This window comes from Echinops telfairi, unplaced genomic scaffold (assembly GCF_000313985.2).
Source record: "Echinops telfairi isolate 266 unplaced genomic scaffold, ASM31398v2 ScPeMD7_9;HRSCAF=40, whole genome shotgun sequence".
Lineage (NCBI taxonomy): Eukaryota > Metazoa > Chordata > Mammalia > Afrosoricida > Tenrecidae > Echinops > Echinops telfairi.
In genome coordinates, this window is record NW_022103906.1 from 43990726 (window position 1) to 44017518 (window position 26793).

Consider the following 26793-nt stretch of genomic DNA (forward strand, 5'->3'; position numbering starts at 1 on the left):
GAAGGCACCGAGGAAGGGTGGCGGTAGAGATTGGGACATGAAGGAACCAGGAGAAAAGGGGCTGGAAAACGGCCGTCCATTTGGTGCTGATTAAGCACACAAGTGAGGCCTGGCGAAGCCTCTGTTGGGCAGGCAGGCACAATGGAAGCAGGGGAATGGGGCGGGGGTGGGGGGTGGGGTCCGCACAGGAGGTGGTGTGCCAGCACAAGGAATTCAGGGTCCCATCTGGAACCGTTCTGCCCCTGATGGCAGCCAGAGTACTAAGTGTTCTCAAGCCAGGCCCAGCCTGGCTCTAAGGGAAGCCGCAGTCTTGACTTCTTAGGGATCAAGCCCCTAAGTAAAGGACAGCAGGTCCTATACAACCTCCTTCCACTCACTCTGGGATAAGAGCCCCAGACCACTGGGCCAATGCCACTCTTTCTTGCTGTGCACTGAGAAAATGTTAGTGGAGATCCCATGCAGAGATATTTCTGAGCATGACTTTGATCTGGTAATAGGAACATTCCAGGAGGAAAAAAGAAAAAAGCTTCTAAGGAACCTGCTGCTGCTGCTCTTCGGGTGAAAGATTGGGTGTTGGGTTGATTGATGAAGGCCAGGGCGTGCAGCAGTGCAGGAAGAAAGCACTCCCCTCACTGTCAGAAGAAACATGTGGCATCTTCTAATCCTGGTTGGCTGGTGGCTATCCTGCCTCCTTCACCGGTTTAAGAACCCCACAAATCTGCTGTCATTGAGTCTATTCTGACTCAATGGCGACCCCGTGTGTTACACAGTTGGAAATGTTCCATAGGATTTCCTTTGCTTTAATCTTCATGGAAGCAGATTGCCAGGCCTTTCTTCGCAGCACAGCTGGAGAGACCAGTCTTTATCGGTGTCCCTCCAATTTACCAAGCAGGGTGTCCTCCAGGGAGTGGTCTCTCTTGACAACATGTCCAAAGTACACAAGCATTGATTTTGGTGAGCGGGTGTGACTCTTGACACACACCTCTCCTGATGTTAAAACATGCAGTATTTCCATGTTCTGCTTGCACAACTGCCTCTGGACTCATGTAAAGATTCCACAGGAGTACAATGAAGTGTCCTGGAATTCCCATTCTTTTCAAGGTTATCCATAGTTTGTTATGATCTACACAGTCAAATGCCTTGGCATAGTGAATAAAACCTAAGTAAACATCTTTCTAGTATTCTCTGCTTTCAGCCAAGATCCATCAGCCATCAGTAATGATTACCCTTATTCTATGTCCTCGTCGGAATCAGGCCTGAACCTGACAGCTCCCTATCCTATGTACTGCGGCAACCATTGTTGGATGATTTTCAGCAAAAATCTACTTGCATGTGCTATTATTCTCTAATTTGAGCGTTCTGTCGGGTCACTTTTCCTTGGACTGGGGACAAACAGGGATCTCGTCCACTAGTTGGCCAGACAGCTGTCTTCCAAATTTCTTGGCATAGATGAGTGAGTGCATCATCTTGTGCTGTCAACAAAGGGTATTTGCTGTGAAGAAGTCATTGAATTTGCAAAATTCTATCATGCAAACTTCACCTTTGTTTCTATCACCAAGACCATATTTTCCAACTACTGTCCCTTCCTCTTGGTTTTTAACTATTGCATTCCAATCACCAATAATTATCCATCTATCTTGATTGCACGCTTGATCCACTTCAGACTGAAGATGTTGGTAGAATTCGTCAATGTCTGCATCATTAGCTTTAGTGGTTGGTCCATAAATTTTAATAGCTGCATTGACTGGGTTTTCTTGAATGCAGATAGATATTAACCTATCACAGAGAGCCTTGTACTCGGAGATAGATTTAGACATGTCCTTTTTGATAATGAATTCGACGCCAGTCCTCTTGATGCTCTCATCCAGCACAGTAAACCAGGAATCTGATCCAAAAAGGCCAAAGCCAGCCAGCTCATTAATGCCTAGTATGTAGGCTTTCATGCATTCTACTTCAATTTTTACAACTTCCAATTTTCCTAGATTCATACTTCATAAAGTTCTGATTGTTAAATGCCTGCAGCTGTTTCTTCTCCTTTTGAGTCACTCTCCAGCTGCAAATTAAGGCCCTGAAGGCTTTACTCCATTCCTATCATTCTAGTTGACTCTCCTCTGAAAAGGCAGTTCTCAGTCACATTGTGAGCGCCTTCTGGCCGGAGGGGCTCATCTCCTGACAATGTCCTATTTCTATTAATAACGTGTTCAGTGTCGGACAGTGTTCTCATGCTATTCACAAGGTTTTCAACTGCTGATTCCTCAGAGGTCTATTCCTGCTTTGTAGTCGGTTCTGAACGTGGAAGCTCCGACCAGTTCACTTTCGGGGATCCTGCTGGCATTTAAAATACCAGGGACACAGCTTCCAGAGACACAGCAACACACGAGCCATCACAATGTGACAAACTGACAGACAACCTTGGTAACCATCCTAGACTAGTTCTTTTAGAGTGAAGGCTTTTTCTTGACTTTTTATTAATAATGGTCTCATATAATATTTGTCCTCCTGGTGATTGACTAATTTCACTTAACACAACTTCCTTCAGGTTCATCCATGCTATGAGATATTTTACAAATACATGTTCATTCTTCAACATTGATTAATATTCCATTCTGTGTATGTGTAAACATTTTTTATCCATTCTCCAAATGACAAGCATTTGGATGTGTGTGTGCGTGTGTTGCTGCTGTTTGTTATAACACATCATTTCTGTGCCAAGTTCATTTTCTTTGTAGGTTTTCCTGTTATTTTCTAAATTGTTGTTTTAGTGCTTACTAGATATTTATGATTCTTTTTAAAATTTAGATGAGGTTAGGAGTCTGGGTGGTGTAGTAGATAACAGTTGGGCTGCTAACCACAAGGTCAGTAGTTCAAAATCACCAGCAGCCCCGTGGAAGATGAAGCATATTTATTCCCACAAAGATTTAGTCTCAGGACCCACAGGGGCAATTCCAATTCCATCCTGTGCTATGAGGAAGCATCAGCTCCAGGGCAGTGAGTAAGTGATGCCGGGGCTGACTTGGGGTGTTGTTGTGTCGGTTAATCTCAGGTTGTTGTCTACTTCTCTTGCTTCCATGTCCAAAGAAATCCTCTTTGGTCTCATTTTTACAAATTCTTCTAAATTCTGTTTATCTGGAAATTTCTTAACCTCATGATTGCATTCAAGTGGCAATTATGTTGGGTGGATGATTCTTATTGGCCAGTCTTTCTCCCAAGGAGCTGTCTGTGGTAGTTACAATGCCCCATGTGTAACTACTATACCAAAACCAAGTCATTCAAGTTCAGAAAAATGAAGCCAAATTTTCCCTGTAAGTTTCAGAAATTCAAAATTACTCATATACTATTCACAATTAAAACTTTAAATTTCAAAATGTATATTAATATTTTACTGTCTTAATAATACCTACCTATTCAAAGGTTGTGAGGTACATTCCATTAAATGTATGTAATTGAGTTATTCAAAACCTTTAGAACAGTAAAATCAATATTTTGTCTACTATATAATTTAAAATTATAAGTTTAATAATTAGCAATTAGTAGTTTACCAAAATAATTTCATTACTTTACAAAGATATTGAAATCTCATTTAGTTTAATTGTCAGAAACCCAGGAATATCATTCAATTAATGGTCACTTACTTGTCATGTTGGTCAGACATCATTCCTTTTGAATAAGGAATGCACTGAATATCTTTCCCCGATTACTTTTGTTTTACTAAAAAAAAATATTTTTCTTGAAAACAAAGTGAAATCTATATTACTTTGATAGCTGCTGAAATTTTACCTGAATATTTAGACTGCAAATCCACAGGAGGTGAAGATAAATGCATTAGGTTTATTATGGCTAGTACATAATAAAAAATTAAGACAGTTATTTTGGGAATGTTAATGCAAACTAGAAACACTAATTAAAGAATGCTCACAAGGCTTGTCATCAGCACTTTTATTCAGTTGAATAAATGTTAGTACATAAATACATAACAATAGGCCCTATCTTATCACAGGTTAGTGTTTTCAGAACTAAAACTTGTGGCCAATATTTTATATAACAAGAGGAGAATACATAAAATATGTAAACTATCAGAAAAGGAGCAAGTAAATAAGAAAATGATGCATTTTATATTAATTTTTTATATAAATTATAGAAGGGAGTTACAATGAAAAGACATTACTTTCTTTTCTAACTCAATTTTATAAAACAAAGCTTACATGCATTACTATGAGCTAAGACTGCATGTGTACTATGGCCCTTTACAAGACTGGTCAAAGACTAAATGTCATCATGTTTTTAGTTCTTAACTGGAGTTGAGCTTCCTTTTGTAGTCTTCTTTAAATGGTGGTAGTTTGGCAAGATTTTCATCAGGAAATCCAGCTGTAGTGTCTGGGGCTGAAAGAATAAGAAGGTTAAGAATTAACTAGAAGAAAGCAAACGGAAGAGTACCAGTAGAAGTGGTCCTCTGTAGGTCATGGCTCTATAACAGATTTTTATTGACTTATTTGTGCTATGGCTTCATTTATTTGTATTATAATAATACGTAATAGTTTGGTAATAAGAAAAACTCGTGCTTGTATATATAAAAATGGTATGTCATCTATTCTCTTATTGCTATACATAAATCAGTTTTCAAGCTTTCAACGTTGCTTTCCTAGGTTTCACTCTAAAATACCTGCCACATAAATAAAATAAACAAAGTGTGTCACTTTCCACACTACCTACGCCACCACAGAGCCGGGAGACACATGGCTGATGGTCGCTCATCATACACTACCAAGTTTCTTTGATTGCAAAGCTCACCTGGGTACTTGTGAAAAATATCATTTTTATTTACTTTTATCATTTTACTGGGAGCTCTTACAGATATTAGAATAGTCCATAACTCAATTAGGAAAAATATGATTTTTAGACACTTTCCTTTGGCACTATGAATCAATAAACCTTAGGAATATTTATTTTTAATAAGAATCTCTACAAGATTTTCATGAACAATAAAATTTTGAAAACAGTGCTAACTAACATTATGCACTAAAACTTCAGATATTCTTGCTCATTTCATTCTAAACTCCTTTCCATAACTTTATCTTCATTTCTTCCACTTCGATCATTTTTGTACTTATGCAAAAAGACAGTGAAAAAAAAATCAGATGATTTTTAAGTTTATTCATCCTTATTTCCTTTTTCATCTAAAGGAATATATTTAATTGTTCAAAATTAAAAAACATATATTACACATAAGAGTAAGCCATAAAAGAATTGAAATTCTAAAAAAACCTAGAGTTTTAATTTCTGATAAATCTGACTGATTTTAGAGGAAAGGTCTTTAAAAATATTTTCTCTTGGGCTGGACAGCTACTATATATAACATCTCATATTATATATTAGATCTAATATCTATATTAAGCTGGGCATCTAATATATATATAAGGCTAAATAATAAAGATTAAACTTTTTTTTTTCCTTTTTAAATCATTTTATTGGGGGCTCGTACAACTTTTATTGCAACCCATACATCCAACCATTGTGTCAAGCACATTTGTACATTTGTTGCCATCATCAGTCTCAAAACATTTGCTTTCTACTTGAGCCCTTGGTATCAGCTCATTTTATCCACTCCCTCCCCACCCCCCTTCCCTCACAAACCCTTGATAGTTTATAAATTATCATGATTTTGTCATGTCTTACACTGTCCGGCGTCTCCCTTAACCCAATTTTCTGTTGTCCGTCCCCCAAGGAGGGGTTAGATGTAGATCCTTGTGAGAAGAGCAAACTTTAATCTGAATATCTTCTACATCTCCCCCATCTCCTATGCTAACATGAAATTCCAAATATGCATGCTTCTCCAAGCTTATCTTGGCCATTAAACCTGGTCAAATCAAACTCACAACTGTTGAGTTGATTCCGAGTCATAGCAATGTTGTAGCACACATTAGAACAGTTCTACTGCATATTTTAAGGCTGTGAATCTTTTTAAAAAATTTAAATCGTTTTATTGGGGGCTCACACAGCTCTTACCACAATCCATACATACATTCATTGTGTCAAGCACATTTGTACATATGTTGCCATCATCATTCTCAAAACATTTTCCTTCTACTTGAGCCCTTGGCATCAGCTCATTTCCGCTCCCCCACCCTCCCTTCCTCATGAACTCTTGATAATTTATAATTTGGTTTTTTTCATGTCTTACACTGATCAATGTCTCCCTTCATCTACTTTTCTGTTGTCCATCTCCCTGGGAGGGGGTTATACATAGATCATTGTGATCAGTTCCCCCTTTTTACCCCCACCGTCCCCTTCCCCTCCTGGTATTTCTATTCTCATTATTGGTCCTGAGGGGTTTATCTGCCCTGGATTCCCTGTGTTTCCAGCTCTTAACTGTATCAGTGTACATGCTCTGGTGTAGCCGAATTTGTAAGGTAGAATTAGGGTCATGATAGTTGGGGTGGGGGGGAGAGAAGAAGCATTAAAGAACTAGAGGAAAGTTGTGTTTTTCATTGGTGCTATACTGCACCCTGACTGGCTCATCTTTTCCTTGTGACCCTTCTGTAAGGGGACATCCAATTGTCTACAGATGGGCTTTGGATCTGAACTCCACACTCCCCCTCATTCACAATGATATGATTTTTTTGCTCTTTGATGCCTGATACCTGATCTCTTCGACACCTCGTGATCACATAGGCTGGTGTGCTTCTTCCATGCGGGCTTTGTTGCTTCTCAGCTTGATAGCTGTTTGTTTATCTTTAAGAGCCCAGATGCTGTATCTTTTGATAGCCGGGCACCATCAGCTTTCTTCACATTTACTTATGCACCCATTTTGTCCTCAGTGATTGTGTTGGAAGGTGAGCATCTCAGAATGAGGCTGTAAATCTTTAAGGAAGCAGACTGTCCCATCTTTCTCCTGCAGTGTGGTGGGTTTGAACTGCCAAGCTTTTGGTTAACAGCCTAATGTGTCACCAAGGCTCCGTGATCTTGGCTTTTCCAAAACCAAACCCACTGCTATCAAGGTGATTCTGACTCATAGTGACCCTATAAGAGACAGAATAAAATTGCTCCTGTGGGTTTGTAGGAGTAAACAGCCTAATCTTTATCCTGCAGAGCAGAGCAGTTCATGAGTGGGAACCGCTAACCTTGCAGTTAACAGCGGGATGTGTAACCCACTCTGCCTTGATGTTGGCAATGAGGAGGGGATGACTTCTCATTGATGAAAGGAAAATACCCACACACACCTCTACAGTCATGTTGTCACTAGGTGGTGTGGAATGTATACGCTTAAACTGTGTTTATTATCAATTTATGGTAGTAGTAAGGACCAAAGTTGTATGTCCAATATAAAGTTGCTAAGGTCATTCTCCCTTGTTGAATACTGATGTTTTAAGAGTGAATAAATATAGTTTGTAAGGCTTAATGATGCATTTTCGGTGCAAAAACATACGACCAGATACATCTTTGGACTTTCTTTTCCCATTAATGATCTGGCACTGTCCTCTAATTTTCATATTAAAAACAGAATCATTCCACTGCAAATATACTCCAAACTCCAGGGCTGTTTCCCTTATGCCTTATTTTGAATCATCTGCTTTTTAAAACATTGGGCTTATTTGTCCCCATTACCAATTATGGGATATTTTAGGAAAACGCGCAGTTAAGGAGAGGGTGGGATACCTGTGGCCGCTCAGTCTGCACCCGGCGGAGGCAGTCGGCACCGTAGATCACTGTGTTCTCAGGGATGACTTCAAAGGTGTTCAGACTGCAACAGGCACCAATGATGCAGCCACTTGTCAAGATGACATTTCTGCCTACATATGCTGCAGTAAAAGTAGAGATATAATAAAATGATTAGAACACTACTCTTTTTCTAACATGATTGAGGTATAAAAATGCAAACTGGCTACCCCAAAACAAAGACTTCAGTTTAGCATCTTATAGTACAGAGGTAATTAGCACAAGCTTTAATTACATGGGTTCAAATCAGAGTTAGTGTGTGACCTCAGACAATCCTTGTAAATTCCCAGATCTCATGTTTATTTATAAGCTGGAAAGTTCATTCAACTTTGCAGTTTGCTGCAAGGAATAAATAAGATGATAATGATAGGAGGGTGGAGGGAGGGTGGGGTGGAAAGGGGGAACTGATTACAAGGATCTACATATATCCTCCTCCCTGGGGGACGAACAACAGAAAAGTGGGTGAAGGGAGACTTCGGACAGTATAAAATATGAAAAAATAATATTTTATAAATTATCAAGGGTTCACAAGGGAGGGGGGAGGGGGAGGGACGGAAAAATGAGGAGCTGATGCCAGGGGCTTACATGGAGAGCAAATGTTTTGAGAACGATGAGGGTAGCGAATGTACAAATGTGCTTTATACAATTGATGTATGTATGGATTGTGATAAGAGTTGTATGAGCCCCCATTAAAATGATTTTTAAAAAAGAACCCTAAAGGGACAGTTCTACCCTGTCCTATATGGCCCGTCCAAGTTGGAATCAACTAAAAAAAAAAAAAGAGATGATAATGTCAGGTGGTGAACACAAGTTTGACATATAGTAAACATGCAGTAAATAAGAAATATCAACAATAATTGGTAATATCTGGATCCTAGTGGGACAAAGCCTGGGCATTATGTTAAGTTGCTCACATTGGTTTCTGACTGGCTAGGGTAAAGTCGTCTGGAGAGAAAAAAATGCAAACTACCACAGACGTGGATTTTCCTTTCATGCTGTACAGTAGTAACGAAAGTACATACACACCCCCTGCCACGAGGCAATGCAGACCCATCGTGACCTTGGAAGACCGAGGGACTGCCTGTGGGAAAGGCTGCAGACCCTCACAGAGCAGCGTGCTTTCTCCCTGGAGCGGCTGGCGGGCTCAAGATGCGGACGCAGTGGTTAACGGCCCTATGAGAAACCCACACGCCACCAAGCTTCCTTTCTAAACTATCACAGGACAGCACACAGACTTGTGCATTGAGCTGCTCACCTCAAGGTCAGCAGTTCGAAATCACCAGCCAGCCACTCCTGGGAAAAAGGTAAAGCGTTCTGCTCCTTGTGGAGCCACAGCCTCGGAAACCTGGGGGTAGTTCTACGCTGCGCTGTGCTACACGCCCCCTATGCGCTGAGACCGACTGGAGGGCGATGAGTCAATGCTCAGAGGCACTAATATTTGGTGTAAATCTTAAAAAAATTTTCTTTGGAACTTTACGTTTTAACCTATTTCTGATTTACATTTATATGGCTGATCTTTTCTCACTTAATGCATTAACCACATTGTCAGAATAAGAATTTACCAGGCAAAGAATTAGTCTCACAGCTAATCCACTTGTAATCACTCCTTCCCTAGGACACTCCACACTAACACCTTTCCTTAGATTACGTGCAGTTGTCCTAGGGTCTCACAGAGGGAATGAAGAAAAGACTTACTCCGCTCTCATCAACTATCTCAGTCGCGGAAAAATCACACTTACGGCAATAACAAAAAATGTACTATCCAAGTATTTTGCACATTAGTAATGATGTATGCAAATGCCGAGGTGCAAGGCACGAATAACGTTGGCTTCAATGGTTAGTTATATGTCAACTTGGCTGGGCCGTGATTCCATGTAGGTTGCCAGCTACTGATGATGTACTTGGAAGTTATGCTGCAATCTGGTGTCATCTGGCTGCTACAGAATGATGTGATTGTCCGTTTCTGTACAAGGCCAATTTTCGCCAATGACACTGTCTTTGAAACCAAACTACACTGTTGAGTAAGGAGTTTGTATAATTACTTTTCACTGTAAAACTGATCATAGCTTACCTTTTGATTCAATGACATTATTATCTCCCATTTTCATGGCTTGAGAATCTGTAAGCCAGAGTTAAGTAAATACTGTAAATATGTCCATCCCTCCTACGCCCTGACCACCCCAATAATATAGTTTATCATATATTGCTTTGTGGGGGAGGGGGGGAATGGGCTATCGGAAGGGGTTTGTAAGCTTGCCCCAGCAATAACTTTTTTCTCAAAGCAATCTGAAAGCAAAGTTTTATTTTTAAATAAAAGTTTCTCCAAGCTTTTGCGTTTTTTTTTTAAACAAACACTGGATATTGAAATTTTAGTAAGTGACATATTTTGACAACTGTTTAAAAAAAATTAAAACTATGCATCCCCCAATTAATTAGAAATAGTATAATTACAATTTTATAAAATTTTAGAGTTAAGACAACACATGTACTTATTAACATTGTCAAGAATTTAATTTTATTTGAATCCATAACCAGCATCCACATAAGAAGCAGTTAAGAAATCAAATGATGTCCTATATTGGGCAAATCTGCTGTAAAAGACTCCCTTAGAGTGCTAACAAGCAAAGATTTCCTCTGGAAGACTAAGTGGTACCTGAACTACACCAGGGTATTTTCGATCACTTCATATGCATGTGGAAGCTGGACAGTGAATACGGAAGACTGAAGAATTGATGCCTTTGATTGATGGCATCGGTGAATAATCTTGAATATAACATGGACTGGCAGAACCAAGAAAATCTGTCTTGGAAAAAGACAGCATCCAGAATGATCCTTAGAAGGATGACAAGACTTCCTCTCACATATATTGGTTATGTTGGTTATACTATTGTGAGGGACCAATCCCTAAGAAGGACATGATGCTTGGTAAAGCAGAGGGTTAGCAAAAAGCAGGAAGACCGTCAACAGGTGGATTGACACAGCGGCTGCAACAATGGGCTCAAACATTGCAACACGTGTGAGGATAACACAGAATGTAGTACACAGGGTTGCTATGATTCAATGGCACCTAATATCACATAACAATATATTAATACCTATACACACATATGGGAGAAAGAGAAGGTTATTCCCATAAACTGTTACAGTTTCAGAAACACATGGGGGCAGTTCTACCTTGTCCTATAGGGTTGCTATGAGTCAAAATCTACTTGATGGCTGTGAGTTTTTATACATATACATACACACACACGTAAATCCATAAAGATAACTGGGAATCAAACTATATAAAGTTTTATAGCTTGTTTTATTCAGTTCACTTATTTGCAAGCCTTTTCCTAATCCATTAAAAATGTTCTTAATCATAATTTTTAATGACTGCTCAATGATTTTAGTGGTTTATTTTATGGTGGTATCTTAATTTGTTTAAATATTTTGCTATCATTGAATAGATTTTTAAAATCTTTTCTGCTATAAGCTAATGCTTTAATGATACCATAAAAAGATTGTGCTGTTTTCGTAAGCGAAAGGCTGGTGGCACTGTGAGAGGGAAAAGAACGAAAGCTTTTCATTCCAGTCCCTCCTGTCCTGTGTTGACGACAGACTACCCTCCCCTGAAAACGACCAGGGGCTAACGACAGAGCCGTGCGTGGGTGTGCAATCAGGGCAGACACTACGGTGATGATCATTTCATTCCCGTGTCTACGGCTACTCAGCATACATTTGGGAAAATTTCAAGGAAAAATTCCATTATCTTTTCATTCTATTTCTCCATTAATTTTTTGAAGCCCCCTCATCTATGCTTATATATACAGTTATATGTCGCTTAATGTTGATACAGGCAACACACACACATCAGTGGTCCTTAAGGCTTTTGTTTAAAAAGGGAAAGCTGCTTGCTTTTTATATTTTATAGTTCCCCCTGATGCTGTAAAAAGGCCTCAGACTCACTCTTGTAGCCTGGACTATGGGTGGGATACAGGCCTGTGAGATAAAGGATAGAGCTCTCCAAGCAGATTTTGATTATATACAGTACGTGGGTGAGCGGTGGCAGTGGGTGCTGCTGGTTTCCCTGCTACTTAGGTGGGTGGAACAGTGGGCAGGGCTGAGTGCAATCCACTCTTGCCCCACTGACCCCCTCCCCTCCCATCTCCTTTGCTACAGCTGCTGCCACCTGCCCTCCAGCCTCAGCCAGTAGTTGTAGTGGTGGCAGCAGAGTGAAGGCGCCTACAGGAAGCTGGCTTCCATATGGTGCTCACACAATGCCCAAATCACACAATGGCCTATTTCACAGAATACATTCTGGGCACCAAGAGACCATTCAAACCAAACTCACTGCCACCGAGTCCATTCTGACTCACAGTGACAGGGCAGAGCAGCCCCTGTGGGTTTCTGAAGCTGTCAATCCTTATGGAAGCAGAAAGCCTCACTTCCTGCCTCAGAACAGGGGGTGGATTGGAACTGCTGACACTGCAGTTCGCAGCTCAATGTGTGACCCACTACACCACTAGGGCAGCTGTGAGGGATGCAAACCTGCATATACAGTTGACAGATCAAACGATGACAGTTGGTATTCACAGACAGCCGGGAATGATTTATCTTAGATTAATATCAAGGATACAACAGCCAACTTCAAACACATTGTTGGTTCCAATGACCATAGGTTTGGGTTCAACGTCTCCAGCATCAGGGGTGATATTATCAGGGTGACTGTAAGAAAAAAGACTAGTTGTCAGAACGTCACTAATACAGTAACTCGTTCCTTCCCATCTCAGAGTCTGGGTAATTCTCTCATAAATGTTACCCACATCACACTTCAAATATATAACTACGTAACTTACTTCCGAATCTGCATGGGTCTTTTCTTCTCTAGACTGAAAAAGATCTGATTATGAGTTTAAGAAGAGCTACTGAATGCAAAGGAGTGTGCAGGGCAACTTTCTTTTGTTTGTATTTTAGATTCTAAGTCCAGAGAACCTTCAGGACACTGTGATAAAGGCAGCAACTATCTATGGCTTTTAATCTAGTAAATTGGAATCAAAATCATGCCCAACTTTAAATGTTTCTACCCTTAATACTGACGTAAAATTTAAGGATTTAAACAGACCTCTACATAAGGTTATTTTATTCTCTTAGTTGAGGTGTCCCTGCGTGGCACAAATGGTTAAGCACTTGATGAAATGCCAGAGGGCTGATTGTTTGAGCCCACCCAGAGGCACTTCACAATGTAAGCCTGGTGATTTGTTCCCCAAAGGTCCCAGCCTTGGAAACCCTATGGAGCAGTTATGCTCTGCACGCATGGTGGCCATTGGTCACAATCAACTTGATGGCAGCTAACAATTGCAATTGGGTAGCGATTTAGAAGCGGTGCCTCATCCCTGATCAATGAGGTTCTGCAGAACATACCTCTTACAAACTGGCTGATGCTAAAGACACTAAATATATTTTCAAAAGAAACTGCTAGATTTATATTAAGAGACTCCCTAAATCCAAATAAACATGAAGAGACAAATCAAACTCTTTATCATAGTGAATTATTTTTCCAGGGCCTTTCTTAACAATTACATACATTGTTGCTTAGAAGTTGGTGTAAGCTGGAATTTGCTGCCAAATTTTTAGCTACAGTGCTTTATAAATGCTTATAAAATCCTTAGTTATTACAGTCTACTTCATTAAATTGGTTTAAGACTTTGTCTATATATCTTTAACGTTTGAAAATTGCCTCTGGGACCCCAAATTTAAACAATATAATCCTAGGTGTTACTATTGCCACACACATGAAAAGATGAAGGACTTTCAAACTATTCTAGGAACAATTCCATTATATTTTAATTCCATCTCCCATACACCTTTTGAAGGCCTTATGCATACATTAGCATTCAGGTCACAGGTCAGGGCACAAGTAACGGCATTTCAACCGAACAAAGAAACTCAACCAAAAAACCCTCTCCGGCCTGGTCAGCACAGCACTTGGACAAGGGGTAGTTGGTAAGTGTGTGATTACTGGGTGGACACAGTGATGGAATGGAAGGGAAAGATGGAGAACTTATCTAGATGGTTATCAACAAGCCAGCTCAACTTAGACGAGTCTCTTTGCCAGTTCTAGTTTTAGTTTCTTTAATAATTAATTACTCATTCTGAAAAAGATCCCGAATGTTGCTGGGACACTAAAATAGTGGGCCTTCCAGAGACGGTGGTAAACGACACAGCAGCTGAAATGAACAAGATGCTTGTCTGTGGTTCTTAGTTCAGCAAGCTGCGCAGTCTTACTCACGCATTTATGATGAGGGCCTGTTCTTCAATTAGGTTCCCCTCACCAATCACTATGGGCCCGGCTTCTGCAATAATTCGTGCTTTCGGGTGGATCACTGTCCTGGGTCCTGGGTAAAAATATCATGAAAAGAAATGATTGGTAAAGGTTATGTTTCCAGTAGTAGAATGAGAGGTGAATGTGGGTGGATGGGTCAGGCTATCAGGAAGAATAATTTCTAATTATGACTTATTAGTAATGATAGAGGTCCCTGGATAACACACATACTTTGCGCTCAACTACTAATCTAAGGCTTCAAAAAGTTCTTGGAAAAAATGGAATTAAAAGATAATGGAACTTTTCCATGAACTTTCTGATGCTGCCTAGAATGTGCCAGGCACCATGCTAGGTACTTTCACACATTATCTCTTTGGCTGTTACCATTAGTCACCAAACCAAACCAAACCCAACTCGCGGCCACCAAGCCATTTCTGACTCACTGTGACCCAACAGGGGAGAACTGCCCCTATGGGTTTCCGAAACCATAAATCTTTACGAGTGTAAAGAACCCTGTCTTTCTCCCTTGTAGAGGCTGGTGGTTTTGAATTGCTGACCATGCAGTTAGCAGCCAAACACACGTAACCACTGTGCCACCAGGACTGCCGAGTGCCAGATCTTAAACCAAGGGAAAGAAAGTGGCCAGAGCAGAGGCTTAGGACCAGAAACTCCTGGCTCATCTCTATTCTGAAGCCTTTGTTATCTGAGCTGTGAAACAGAAGTGCTGATGCCTGCCTTGCAAGGTTATCAATACTGATGATAAAATGTATATAGACACGCTATCTGGCACATAGTTAACAATAACACTTCCCTTCCCTTTCTTCGTAAAGGTAAAACTCTTTGCATATAATATGGTGCTATCGTATGCCATATCCCAAATATCAGTCTTTTTAAAGAGATGAGGAGAACATGTGGGCAGATGGGAGGCAGAACACACGGACTCTAATCTTAACCCTTTACTTGGTTAATTTCTTTGTCATAAGCCTACCTCATGTTCTCTGACAAAATATTTAAAAATAATTTCTGTTCTGTTTTAGCCTTGTGCTTGATTACTTACTCTATACTGATTATGTCGTACCATCAGTCTGTGGCTGCAGGGTTCATTCTGACTCCTGGCAACCCCATGTGTTAAAGAGCAGTGTTGCTGCTTAGGGTTTTCTTGGTTGTAATATTTACAGAAACAGATTGCCAGGCTCTCTTCAATGGGGCCAGTGGGTAGATTTCACCAATAACCTTTAGATCAGTAGTTGAGCGCAAACTCTGTGTGTTATCCAGGGACCTCTATCATTACTAATTTATTCAATAAAATGCTGGAAAGCTGTTGGTGATCATTCTGAGGCAGATCAGCAGCTTAGTTGAGATGTGTGATTAAGACACCATCCCCACCTGGTGGTAGCATTGCTAAACTACCGTGTTTCTCGAGGACAAAATGACTCAGAAAGTTAACATTGTGAAGTTGTGGCGCACGTCACAGGCAAGTGTCTCGTGGTCTCTTCCTGGGGCACAGGCGAGAAAAGTTAGCATGCATGCACAGGTTTCCCCTGCTATCCAAAAGTACAAGTGTTCCCATGGCATAAAGTGGAAAAGAATTCATTACCAATCATTTATATGAAAAGATTTTGATTATTCTCAGACCCCCTAAAAACCTACCAAATTATAGCAAGTAACAAAAAATGTAAAGTAACACTAACATACAACGTTTGCAGACACATTTCGGAGCTGTGCCTTTCTAATTTTTTGTGTGTGCTTATTGGTACGTGTTAGGCCGCTCGGAGCCCCTAGGGAAGCTGCTTGGAGCCGGGGGCCGCTCTGGCGGGTGCACTCACCCTCGCAAAGCAATTGCTGAATGATAGTTCTGCTTTTCACCTTTTTTCCAGAAAGGTGAATTCCTCTTTGGATTTCCCTGGCTTAGAAAAACTGGACCTACAGTAGGTCATTTGTGAAAGTGAAGACGAGTGAGTGTACAGGGAGCACCTGGACTTCAGGATCTGGGGCGGCTCTGACGGAGGCTGGGGAAACTTCTGAACGGCATGTGCAGAAGCAGGTGTGTGATCTGTGCCACCGAGCTTTGTCTCCGCCACGGCTCTCTGCAGCCGAGGCAGGCGAGAGCCCGGCAATTCCGTCACTGCTCCAGGCAGTGACGGTGACACAAGGCCATGGCTTGTTCCCAACTTTTCTGCAGGCAATATGTATTTTTACCTTGATTGGGTCTTGAATGTGAACCACGTCTTGAGGTTAAAATGCTTTAAAAATAAAAATCTATCACCATGGAAAGTTAAAGCAACAACAACAGAAACCGTTGTGAACTTTCTTGGAGCTCTTTCTGGCAGGGTAGTTTGTATATTTTCTTACCAATTGTCCTGGACCCTATTTGGCTCATCTCCTTGTTTGGGTAAATGTGTCTGGAGTTGGAGCTGCCTTCCCGGCTGACGGTGGCTTGCCTTGGTGCCACCTAGTCAGAAAGGCATGCCTCGAACCAAGTTTCCATTTCCCTCATTTGGTAAAAGGCACTTTGCCTGTCTACCTTTGTCACCAAACACACTCTTCATGTGCATTTTCATCATCAATAAGTCATTCCAAGAGCCACAAGCTCTCTCTCTGAAATTTAAAAAATTCCCATGACCAGTAAACTTAAGTACCTCTAAGAGCTGCTCTATATGGAAAGACCTTTCTCAAGCCAAAATTTGCTTTACCGAAAAAGGTTTAGAAAAGACAAGGGTGGCTCCTTATCTGTATTAAAATCTGTAGTGGGGAGCTGAAAATGGCTTTTTCACGGTGCCCAGCTCTGCCCTTTAACATGAGGTCTCTTCCTAGCCCTGTCCTAGTGCAGAGTCGGCCTTTCACCTTATGCAGAAGGGGACAGACGACAGGCCTTCCTGAAATGTTTCTGCAGCTTTCAAAATACAGATCTATAGAAAACAAATGCATGGCCCAAGAACCAAGGCAGTCTAATTAAAAAGTCAAAATACTACAAATCCTTACCTACCCAAATTATAATTAACAACTACTACTACCTATTATATGAGCCCTGGTGACACAGTGGGTTTCAAATTCGCCTGATAACCCACGAGGTTCGCAGTTTGAAACCACCAGCAGCTATTCCCATAAGGCGTTTTCCCATAAGCAGCGATTCCAATAAGGAGTTGTGGTCTTGGAAAGCCACAGGGGTCGTTCTACCCTGTCCCACAGGTCCTGTGAGTCAGCATCATCTCAATGGCTGTGAGTTTGGTTTTGTGACTACATACTACTCATCACACCCTCCCTCCCTGCCATGCAAATCGATTCCGATTTATAGTGGCGCCGTACAGTAGAGCAGAACTGCCTCGTGGACAATCAGATAGTAATCAAAACAGTAAACAGAAAGCAGATTCAACCCTAAATTTCTTCATGTCACTTCTGTATTAGGGAAGGCAAGAGGGATTAGGGATAAGGAAGTAGAGGCACAGAGTTTTGAAAGGAAGAACACCCCAATCCTAAACAGGAGCCAACCAATCCTTTGTTTCCCGAGTGTCTACAAAGCTTCTCTAGGTAACTTGAGTTTATTTCAAAATACGTGCGTGTTACGTCGATATATCTATAACATCTTTGCTCTCTATTATATAGAAGCATGCTTATTTTTAAAAACGGTACTTTAATATGGGAAAGTAATATAAAAGCAAGGGAAAATGCAGATAATTAATTACATGATTTTAATCTTACTTTCCTTCTAATTAAAAGCCTGTGTGCTATTAGTCAGTTATATCATGATGAAATCTTAACCATGAATATCAGAGTGAGAACAATAGAGGAACATTTTGATAAACACATGGCCGTCATTTCTCCTCATAAAACATTTGCATGTATAATACCTTAAGTAATGACAAAAACAAAGAGGTAACATAGCACTGAAAAGAAACAGGATTATTTTCTGAACTTTGAATCTTGTCCATGTGAAATAAAGAAATCCAACCTAGAAAGTTACTAACGATGTTCCATAATATCGGCACAATATTCGCTGGTTTTATGAGACATGACGACTGTGGTAGCTACATAATCTGGTGTCAATCTGAGAGGATTATGAGTGAAGGGGTGAAGTCTGGCCTGCCAATCAAGATATAACCAATGAGGCCTCTGTGTGGGGCATAGGCTTCTCCTGAGAATTCTGGGAACTGCTGTATTTCTTCCTTGAAGGTGGGAGGCACATTTCTCTCTGCTCACTCCCTTGGAGGCTCTCTACTGACAAGGCTGACTCCCTGCGAGAGACGTCCCTGAGGAGAAGCCATATAAACTAACCCTGATGCAGCCCTGGGTGCTGGAGAAGCCACGTAGAGACCCCTGCCAGTGCTGAGATGCTTACAACGCCATTGGATCCAAAGACTCTACCCACTGGCCTGTGATCTCCTGCATTTGGTGTCATTGCATGTGTTTCGTGAATCTGAAGAGGACTTTATAGATTGGTATCTCAGACATATGGGCTAATATTGGACTTATGGACTTGATCTTGAGTGGGCTGGGATGTTTTCTTAATATACAATTACCTTTTATATAAAACTCTCTCTTATACACATGAGTTTCTATGGATCTGTTTCTCGAGTCTACCCGTATTAACACAATGCCTAAAATGGCTGAAGGCGCAGACTTCCAGGGGTTTGGGGGTATTACATTACAGTTGTTTATTCTATTAAAGAAATGAAGTTTAGGGAACAGCATGGCTTCCTCTCTGGAAGTGTACGTACTCTGGTGGCGTGCAGGCGACATGTGGCTGCTGGTAGGGACAGGTTCAACTGATAGAGCAGCAAGGGCTCCAAACCCAGTGCAAACCCAGAGACGAAGTGAACAGAACGTGAGCTTAGGGAACTTATTCGTGTTCATTTCAGTATAAACATAGGTTGAACTATTTATTCGATCTAAATGCTGGACTTGACCTCTAGCAAGGCAACAATACGATTTGATTTAATGTGCTTATAACAACTCCCTGCCACTGAGCCCATCCCAACACCTAGCCACCCTGTGGGTTTCCATGGCTTGTGAAGCTTTAGGAGAGTAGGAAGCCCCATCTAGCTCCTGCCGAGGACCTGGTGGGTTCAAACGGCTGACTTTGCATGTAGCAGCCCAATGTGTAACCCACTACGCCACAAGGGCTCCTTCTAACATAATTATTGAGTGCTTACTGTACACTAGGTACCGGGCAATGACGTTCACAAACACTGTCTTTTTCAATCCTCCAACAAATGTAGGAGGAAGCTACTCCTATTTTTCGTGTGACAGAAACAGCTAATTACCACTGGATAACCTAATAACACACTGGAATAAGCGCTGGGGTACTGACCACAAGGTTGGCAGTTCAAACAAGGTCTCTTATTCAAACTCCCCACCTGCTCCATGGGAGAAAGATGAGGCTGCCTGCTCCAGTAAAGAGCTACAGTCTCAGAAACCCTATAGAGCAGCAGTTCTCAACCTGTGGGTCGTGACCCGTTTCGGGGTTGAATGACCCTTTCACAGGGGTCGCCTGATTCATAACAGTAGCAAAATTACAGTTATAAAGTAGCGACGAGGATAATGTTATGGTTGGGGGGTCACCACAACATGAGGAACTATAGGAGAGGGTCGCGGCGTTAGGAAGGTTGTTAACTGCAGGATCACTGTGAGGTGGAATTGACTCGATGGTGGAGGGTTTTGGTTTTATCTGTTCTCTGCTTTCTCCTGGTACGAGAACTCTGATGTTGGCAGGGCTGCAATGTGCCCAGCTAGATGTGTCCATGAGACGAAGGCCCAGCCATAACACACAGACTTTCGGGAAGGCTATTTAAAGCTTAACCTGGAGGGACACCTTTCTGTCTCCCTTTCCTATCTAAGATCACTCTTGGTGCTCTAACCATCACCCCCTGGCCTGCAAGGCTGGTGATTCAGGAGTCACGCTGACCAATCAACTGACCAGCCAGCTCTGAGGTGCTTACTTTTATAGAAGAGAATAAACCGCCATGGGACTAAGCCATGACTGCGTGCAGCTGAAACTCATCTTGAAGTACACAATTACACACAGAAAAAATGAAGGTTAGGGAGCTTAACTACTAGTCCCAAGTAACCCAGCAGGAAAAAAACAAAGATCCTAACTCAGGGTTGCCAGGCTCCAGCCACACTCTGAATGGTTCCGGTAGGAGGAACGCTCCTCAAAGGCAAGAGATGCATCTGCTGTGCTCACTGCTGCATCCCTAGTGCCGGGCCGTAGCAGGGAGACAACAGCACCGCTTGAAAAAGGAGGAATGGCTTTGCTATAGGGCTTCATTGGTTTATCAGCTAGGAGCTAGACTACAGACCCCATCGTGATACGGTCTTTGAGAAAAGTTAACCAGGCAGGGAGAAAATACATTGTTTACTCAGTAAAATGAGGACATCAATGGAATAAACACACATTATCCCATTGTAAAGACTGAAATAAGTTACATCAATTCTTAAGATGGGATATTAAGAAACTGTTTTCTTACCTATGGTTACATCTCCTCTGATTTCACTTTCTACACACACTACTGCTCCAGGAGCAATCTTCACACTGTAGGAAGGAAAAGGTAACATTTATGACGGGTAACGCACTCAACTGCGAACCAAAGGTTGGCGGTTCGCATCCACTCAGAAGAGGCACTTTGGAAGAAACGCCTGTCACTCGGCTTCCCAAGCTCAGCCGCGGAGAGCACTAGGGAGCACAGTCCTGCTCGGACACCCATGGGGTGGCCGCCAAGGGAACTGACTCCGGCAAACAGCAGACTGATAAACAGCCAGGCCAAGAAAAAAATCCCTTTGTGGAAAAATCTTAGCATGATGTCCAAGTTATACTGTTAAATTAAAAACAGCAAGGCACAGAAAACAAGCAGTATATACAAGGTCACCATCTTTGTAAAGGGAAAAGAATATACAGCATATTAAAGGTATGTAGCAACAAGGTAATACTAATTTAGAAATGAATATAAACCCAAACTCATTGCCATCGAGTCAATTCTGACTCAATAAGACTGTCAAAAGTCGAATGTTCTTTAACTATAGTCAATATGTCAGACTGCTCACCAAGTACTGTAAATTATAGTGTACATTGTTCAAAAGACTAACATTTTTAGATCACTTGTTGATGATTTTTGACATTCTGCTGTGGTCTTTTATCAGAGCTGTCTAGATCATTGGATCCTAAACTTATTTGGCCTATTGCCCCCTTTTCAGAAGAAAAATCACTAGGTACCTCCCCGACAATTAAAAACGTTTGTACTAGAGCCCATAATGCAGGATAAAGTGTAGACTATCTGCTTTGGCAGCACCCCCTGGATAGTTTCAGGGCCTCCAAGGGGTAGTAGCCCCCATTTTGGGAAACACTGGTCTAGATTAGTGGTTCTCAACCTTCCTAATGCTGTGACCCTTTAATAAAGTTCCTCACGTTGTGGTGACCCCCAACCATAGAGTTATTTTTGTTGCTACTTCATAACAGTAATTTTGCTACTGTTATGAATTGGGCGACCTTGTGAAAGGGTCGATCGACCCACAGGTTGAGAAAAGCTGGTCTAGATAAATGCTGCCCTTAGCTGACGGACGAGCTTATATGAGGAACTGAATTAAGTGGTTTCCCCACAAAGTAGACAGCCATCTCCTTGAAGGCAAGTTTGTGGTCTAACTCAAGGAAAAACAAGTATAAAAAATGAATAGTCCAATCCCAACTACGAGGAAAGCCACCCCTCCCCCAAAAGAATTTACTTCAGAGGACAGCACTGAAGCTACAGTTCAGGGAGCGGGACATGTCTGCTCAGAGCACATGGAAGCAAATGAAGGGGGAGGAAGAGAGTGGCGCACACTCTGGCCCACCAAGCCTTGAGGACGATATCCCTGCTCAGAGCAGCCAATGCAAAGAGAGGCTCATATGGCAGGCCCCACTACAAGACATGGCATCCCTCACTGACCCATAGCCCCACAGGGGACAATACTTGAGACACAGTATGGGAATTGCATCCAATCTGACACCACAACAATGAGGCAAAACACTAAGGGTATGCAACAAACAGTATGGGGAGCAGAGCAAGGAAGTCCCGAGGGAGTATCAAAAATAGACTTTTGGGCCAGGGCTTGGTGCCCCAACAGATTTGACGGGAAAACACTCCTAAAGCTCAACAAACAGATCTTGAACTATTTACAGGCTTTTCTTTTCTTTTTTTTCCTTTTGTTGCTTTGTTTGCTCTGTCTTGTTTGTGTGCCCATTATTATCTCTGCAGGTCTATCTAGATGAGGTAGGCTGGATAAACAATCTGGAGGAGAAAACAACGGGACTGATGGTTCCAGGGGGGACATGGGAGAGGAGGTAGGGGAAAGGAAGTGGTGCTAACAAACCCAGGACAAGGGAACAAGTGATCCAAAATCAGTGGCAAGGAGGGTGTAAGAGGCCTGGTAGGGCTTGATCAAGGGCAATGTAACCGAGAGGAATTCCTGAAACCCAAATGAAGACTGAGCATGATAGTGGGACAAGAGGAAAGTATAAGGAAATAGAGGAAAGAACTAGGAGGCAAAGGGCATTTATAGAGGTCTAAATACAGACATGTACATATGTAAATATATTTATATGTGATGATGGGGAGAAAGATCTATGTACATATATTTATAGGTTTAGTATTAAGGTAGCAGATGGACATTGGACCTCCACTCAAGTACTCCCTCAATGAACACTTTGTTCTATTAAACTGGCATTCTATGATGCTTACCTTCCCAACATGATCGCTGAAGACAAATGTATGCAAAAGCAAATGTGGTGAAGAAAGCTGATGGTACTTGGCTATCAAAAGAAATACCGTCTGGGGTCTTAAAGGCTTGAAAGTAAACAAGCAGCCATCTAGCTCAGAAGCAACAAAGCCCACATGGAAGAAGCACACCAGCCTGTGTGATCACGAGGTCTTAAAGGGAGCAGGTAGCTGGCATAAAAGAACAAAAATCTTATCATTGTGAATGAGGGGGAGTGCAGAGTGGGGACCCAAAGCCCATCTGTAGGCAACTGGACATCTCCTTACAGAAGGGTCTCAGGGAGGAGAGGAGCCAGTCAGGGTGCAATGTAGCAACAAGGAAACATACAGCTTTCCTCTAACTCCTAAGTGCCTCCTCCCCCCGCCCCCCCACTATCTTGATCCCAATTCTACCTTACAAATCCAGCTAGACCAGAGGTACTGATAAAAGCTGGAAATCCGGCTAGACACTGGTACTGACAAAAGCTGGAAATTCAGGGAATCCAGGACAGACGAACCCTTCAGGACCAGTGCTGAGAGTGGTGAAACCGAGAGTGTGGAGGAAAGAGGGTATAGAAAGCGGGAACTGATTAGGATTTACATATACCCCCCCTTCCCTGGGGGACAGACAACAGAAAAGTGGGTGAAGAGAGATGTCGGACAGTATAAGATACAACAAAATAATAATAATTTATAAATTATCAAGGGTTCATGGGAGGGGAGGGGAAAAAAGAGGAGCTGATACCAAGGGCTCAAGTAGAAAAGTAAATGTTTTGAGAATGATGATAGCAACAAGTGTACAAATGTGCTTGACACGATGGATGGATGTATGGATTGTGAGAAGAGTTGTACGAGCCCCCATTAAAATGATTTAAAAAAAAAAAGAAAAATGAATAGTCATTAGATAACTTGTTCTAAGTAAAGAATAACAAAGTAACAATGATAAGTATATTCATGGTGTTATATTCACTTTTGGCTTCTATGACATGACCATACCATCTTAAGATATTTTTCTTTGTAATTGTTTACATTTTTATGATTTTGATTTCTAGTATTTTATTGCCATCAAACAGAAATACAATAATTTTGTGTAAACCCACTGCCAGCGACTCTGTATAGAATTTTTAAGCCTGTAAATCTTGACGGGAGCAGACTCATCTTTCTCCAAGAAGCGGCTGGTGGGTTTGAACCACTGAGCTTGCAGCAGTCCAATGAGGGATAGAAAATGCATTTATGTAATTTTCACATTGTAAATCTGTCTTGGAGGAACTACAGTCAGAATGCTCCTTGGAAGGATATCGAAACATGGTCTCATACTTTTGACCCATTATCAGAAAGGGGGGCATCAAGCTTGGTAAAGGAGAACCTGGATTGACCCAGTGGCTGCAAGAATGGCTCAAACATCGCAAGGACGGTGAGGAGGGCTCAGGACTGGGCCGGATTTCTTTCCACGGCACACAGCCTGGCTGCGACTCTACAGTGTGAGTTGGTAAGTTAACCAGTCAGAATTTCCCCTTGAATTTGCTGTCCACAAAGCCAGCCATTTGAACGCACTAGCCCCTCTAGAAGAAAGTGGGGTTTTCAGGGTCGCTCGGCCGCGGAACTCCCGGGAGGGCAGTGCGGCTCATTTCATGGATTGCATTTTCCCGGATTCAAATAGTTTTTATTACTGTGACTCTTTTTAGAAATTCTTAAAATCATTTTATTGGGGGCTCGAACAACTCTTATCACAATCCACACTTACATCCATGGTGGCAACCACTCCTGTACATTTGTTTCCCTCATCATTCTCAAAACCTTTGCTTTCCACTTCAGCTCTGGGTATCCGTTCTTCGGTTTTCCCCTTCCCTCCCCGCACCCTCCTCCCCCTGACTCTTTCTCTTAATTTTAACAGACTCCAATTTGCTCTTTGCTATTTTTAGTTCACGCCAACAGAAACCATGTTTTCCCCCAAAGAAGTCAGTAGAGGGCCATCCGCATTGTTTGTGATCCTCGTTTTACTGTTTTGAGAGGCATTTCTCTCTCGCCAGCCGTTCACTTCCACAGATAGCTCGCCACGGAGACAGCAGGAAAGGCAGCTTCAATTCGTGTCCTCGGTTTTACAAAAGAGCACGCCCACGGCGGGGACACTGAAACCGTTCCAGTGCCGCGAGACCTCGCTGAGGCCGGGGCAGCGGGGCAGCACGGACCTGGGGTCTCGGACCCGCAGCAGTCCGCAGTCCCGGGAAGGCGACCAGGTCTTCTCCCCTCCCGCCCGCGGACACGCTCCTCGCGCAGGCGCGTGGCGGGTGTGGGGCGGGAAGGGGCGAGACCAGTGGACGCGGAGGCTCCGATTCCGCATCCCCGCCGCCCTCACCCTGTTTTCCTCTCCCTGAGAGCACCTCAGCCCTGGGCTTTCGATCCCATCAAACCGAACGCCCGGAACGAGACACCATCTGAGTGTCCACCAAGAGTCACCAGGAACAGATGGCGCTCTTGCGGAGAGCTGAGGAGAGGCTGGTCGCAAGCATTAAAACCCACCTCTTTTGAGTCTTCTCCGCCATCGTACGGCTCCGGTCCTCAATTGTAGCTGATCTCTACACCACGGCCTGGATAGAGCGATGATCTCTACACTCGATTGGGAGGCCTGATCGAGTTGGATGCGGGGCGGGGCGGGGCGGGGCGATAACCTCCGCTCTAACTGCTACCCGGCCGTTGGGTTCCGGGACCACCCGGTAGTGCGCTGTGGCTCTTCCGGGTGGTTGGGGACTTAAGGGAATGCTCGCCACTTGACCTTAGCGCTGTTGACTCGGCAGTGGAAGGAGAGTCGAAAGACTCATTTCCAGGGCCCTTCCGTCTAACTCTCGGCGCCTGTGACCGTGTTGCGGTCTTATTCGTTACCGGTTGCCATCCCTCCAGGCTTGACCGCGACCTCGCTGGACGCTGCTGGTCAGCCGGAAGGAAGGCTCCGGCACGCTGGGGTGCTCGCTCTCGTGTCTGGGCCTCTTTTCTCATTCCTTGTGATCTTTCTCTGGTTCTGCCCTCTTTGCCGAGCTTCCCGGCCGATTTTTTATTCGATTGCCTACTTGGCAGCTCCACTTGGAAACCTTAAAGTAAGCCAGGACACAGGGAATCTGTCCTTTCGCCCCGCCCCACTGGTTCTTTGATCTCCGCCTCCGTGAGGCATCCTGCCTTGTTAACCCAATTGCTCAAGCGAGAATCTAGTCATCCCAGGCAGTCTTAGCTTCCGTGTGTAATTCACCTGCAGATGCTGCTGGCCCTGCTTGTGAAACGTCATGCTTCCATAGAAGCATTTCCACTGCTCCAGAATATGTTTTAATTCTGCAGCTCGGCAGGTGATTCGTCTTTAACCACTACAGTATTTACGCACATGGTACTAAAAACAAAAGCCAGGCTGGCTTCCGGGACTCGCGGTGACCCCACGTGGGCCAGAACACAACTTTGGGGTTTTGAATGGTTTCTCAGAAGGAGACAAACGGCCTTTCTTCTGAGCTGCATCTGGGTGGGCTGAAAGCCCACCTGGTTGGCCTGTAACGGCACCAGTAATTCTTAAATGAAGGTACTGACTTACATTTCTGCTTTACTCAACACTTAAAGGAAGGACCCGTGTCTTATCCAGCTTTGTGTGGCTGGTGTTAACCACAGTATGTGATAAAATGGTGACCCAATACTGCTCATAATTTTAATCATGCACTTGTTTAGCTTCAACTATATTCAACCTTCCAGCTTAGTGCTGACCACTTTTACACACTTTATCTAATTTTCCTAACGATTCTGTTGAGAAGGAGGTCTGAATTTAAGAGGGAGGAGGTTGTCTTAGAGAGGTAAAGTGACTTCTTCAATGAAGCTCCCCCAGGTCATGGAGACGCAGGCTTCCTTTGTGTAGCACTTCCTTCCACTGAAGTCCTTGTCCTGAAGGTGCACCTGTACCAGGCTGTATACAGTGAACCCTCGCCACTTCGCGCTTCGACTTCCGCGGCTTCACTCTATCACGGTTTTTGCGTAACAGTGCATGCTCTGTCATTACTGCCACTGATTGGCTCATACTGTACA

General features: G+C 42.7%; 1 protein-coding gene across 1 annotated transcript; it reads right to left on the minus strand.

Moving 5' to 3' along the window:
* Window positions 1-3921: 3921 nt before the first annotated feature.
* Window positions 3922-25354, minus strand: DCTN6 (dynactin subunit 6). The gene is made up of 7 exons (XM_004696193.3): window positions 25261-25354; window positions 20482-20546; window positions 13985-14090; window positions 12332-12420; window positions 9785-9832; window positions 7654-7796; window positions 3922-4380 (listed from the first exon to the last, which is right to left on the minus strand). The coding sequence occupies exons 1-7, from the start codon at window positions 25281-25283 to the stop codon at window positions 4282-4284; spliced, it is 573 nt and encodes a 190-aa protein (XP_004696250.1). The 5' UTR covers window positions 25284-25354; the 3' UTR covers window positions 3922-4281.
* Between the last annotated feature and the right edge of the window lie 1439 nt (window positions 25355-26793).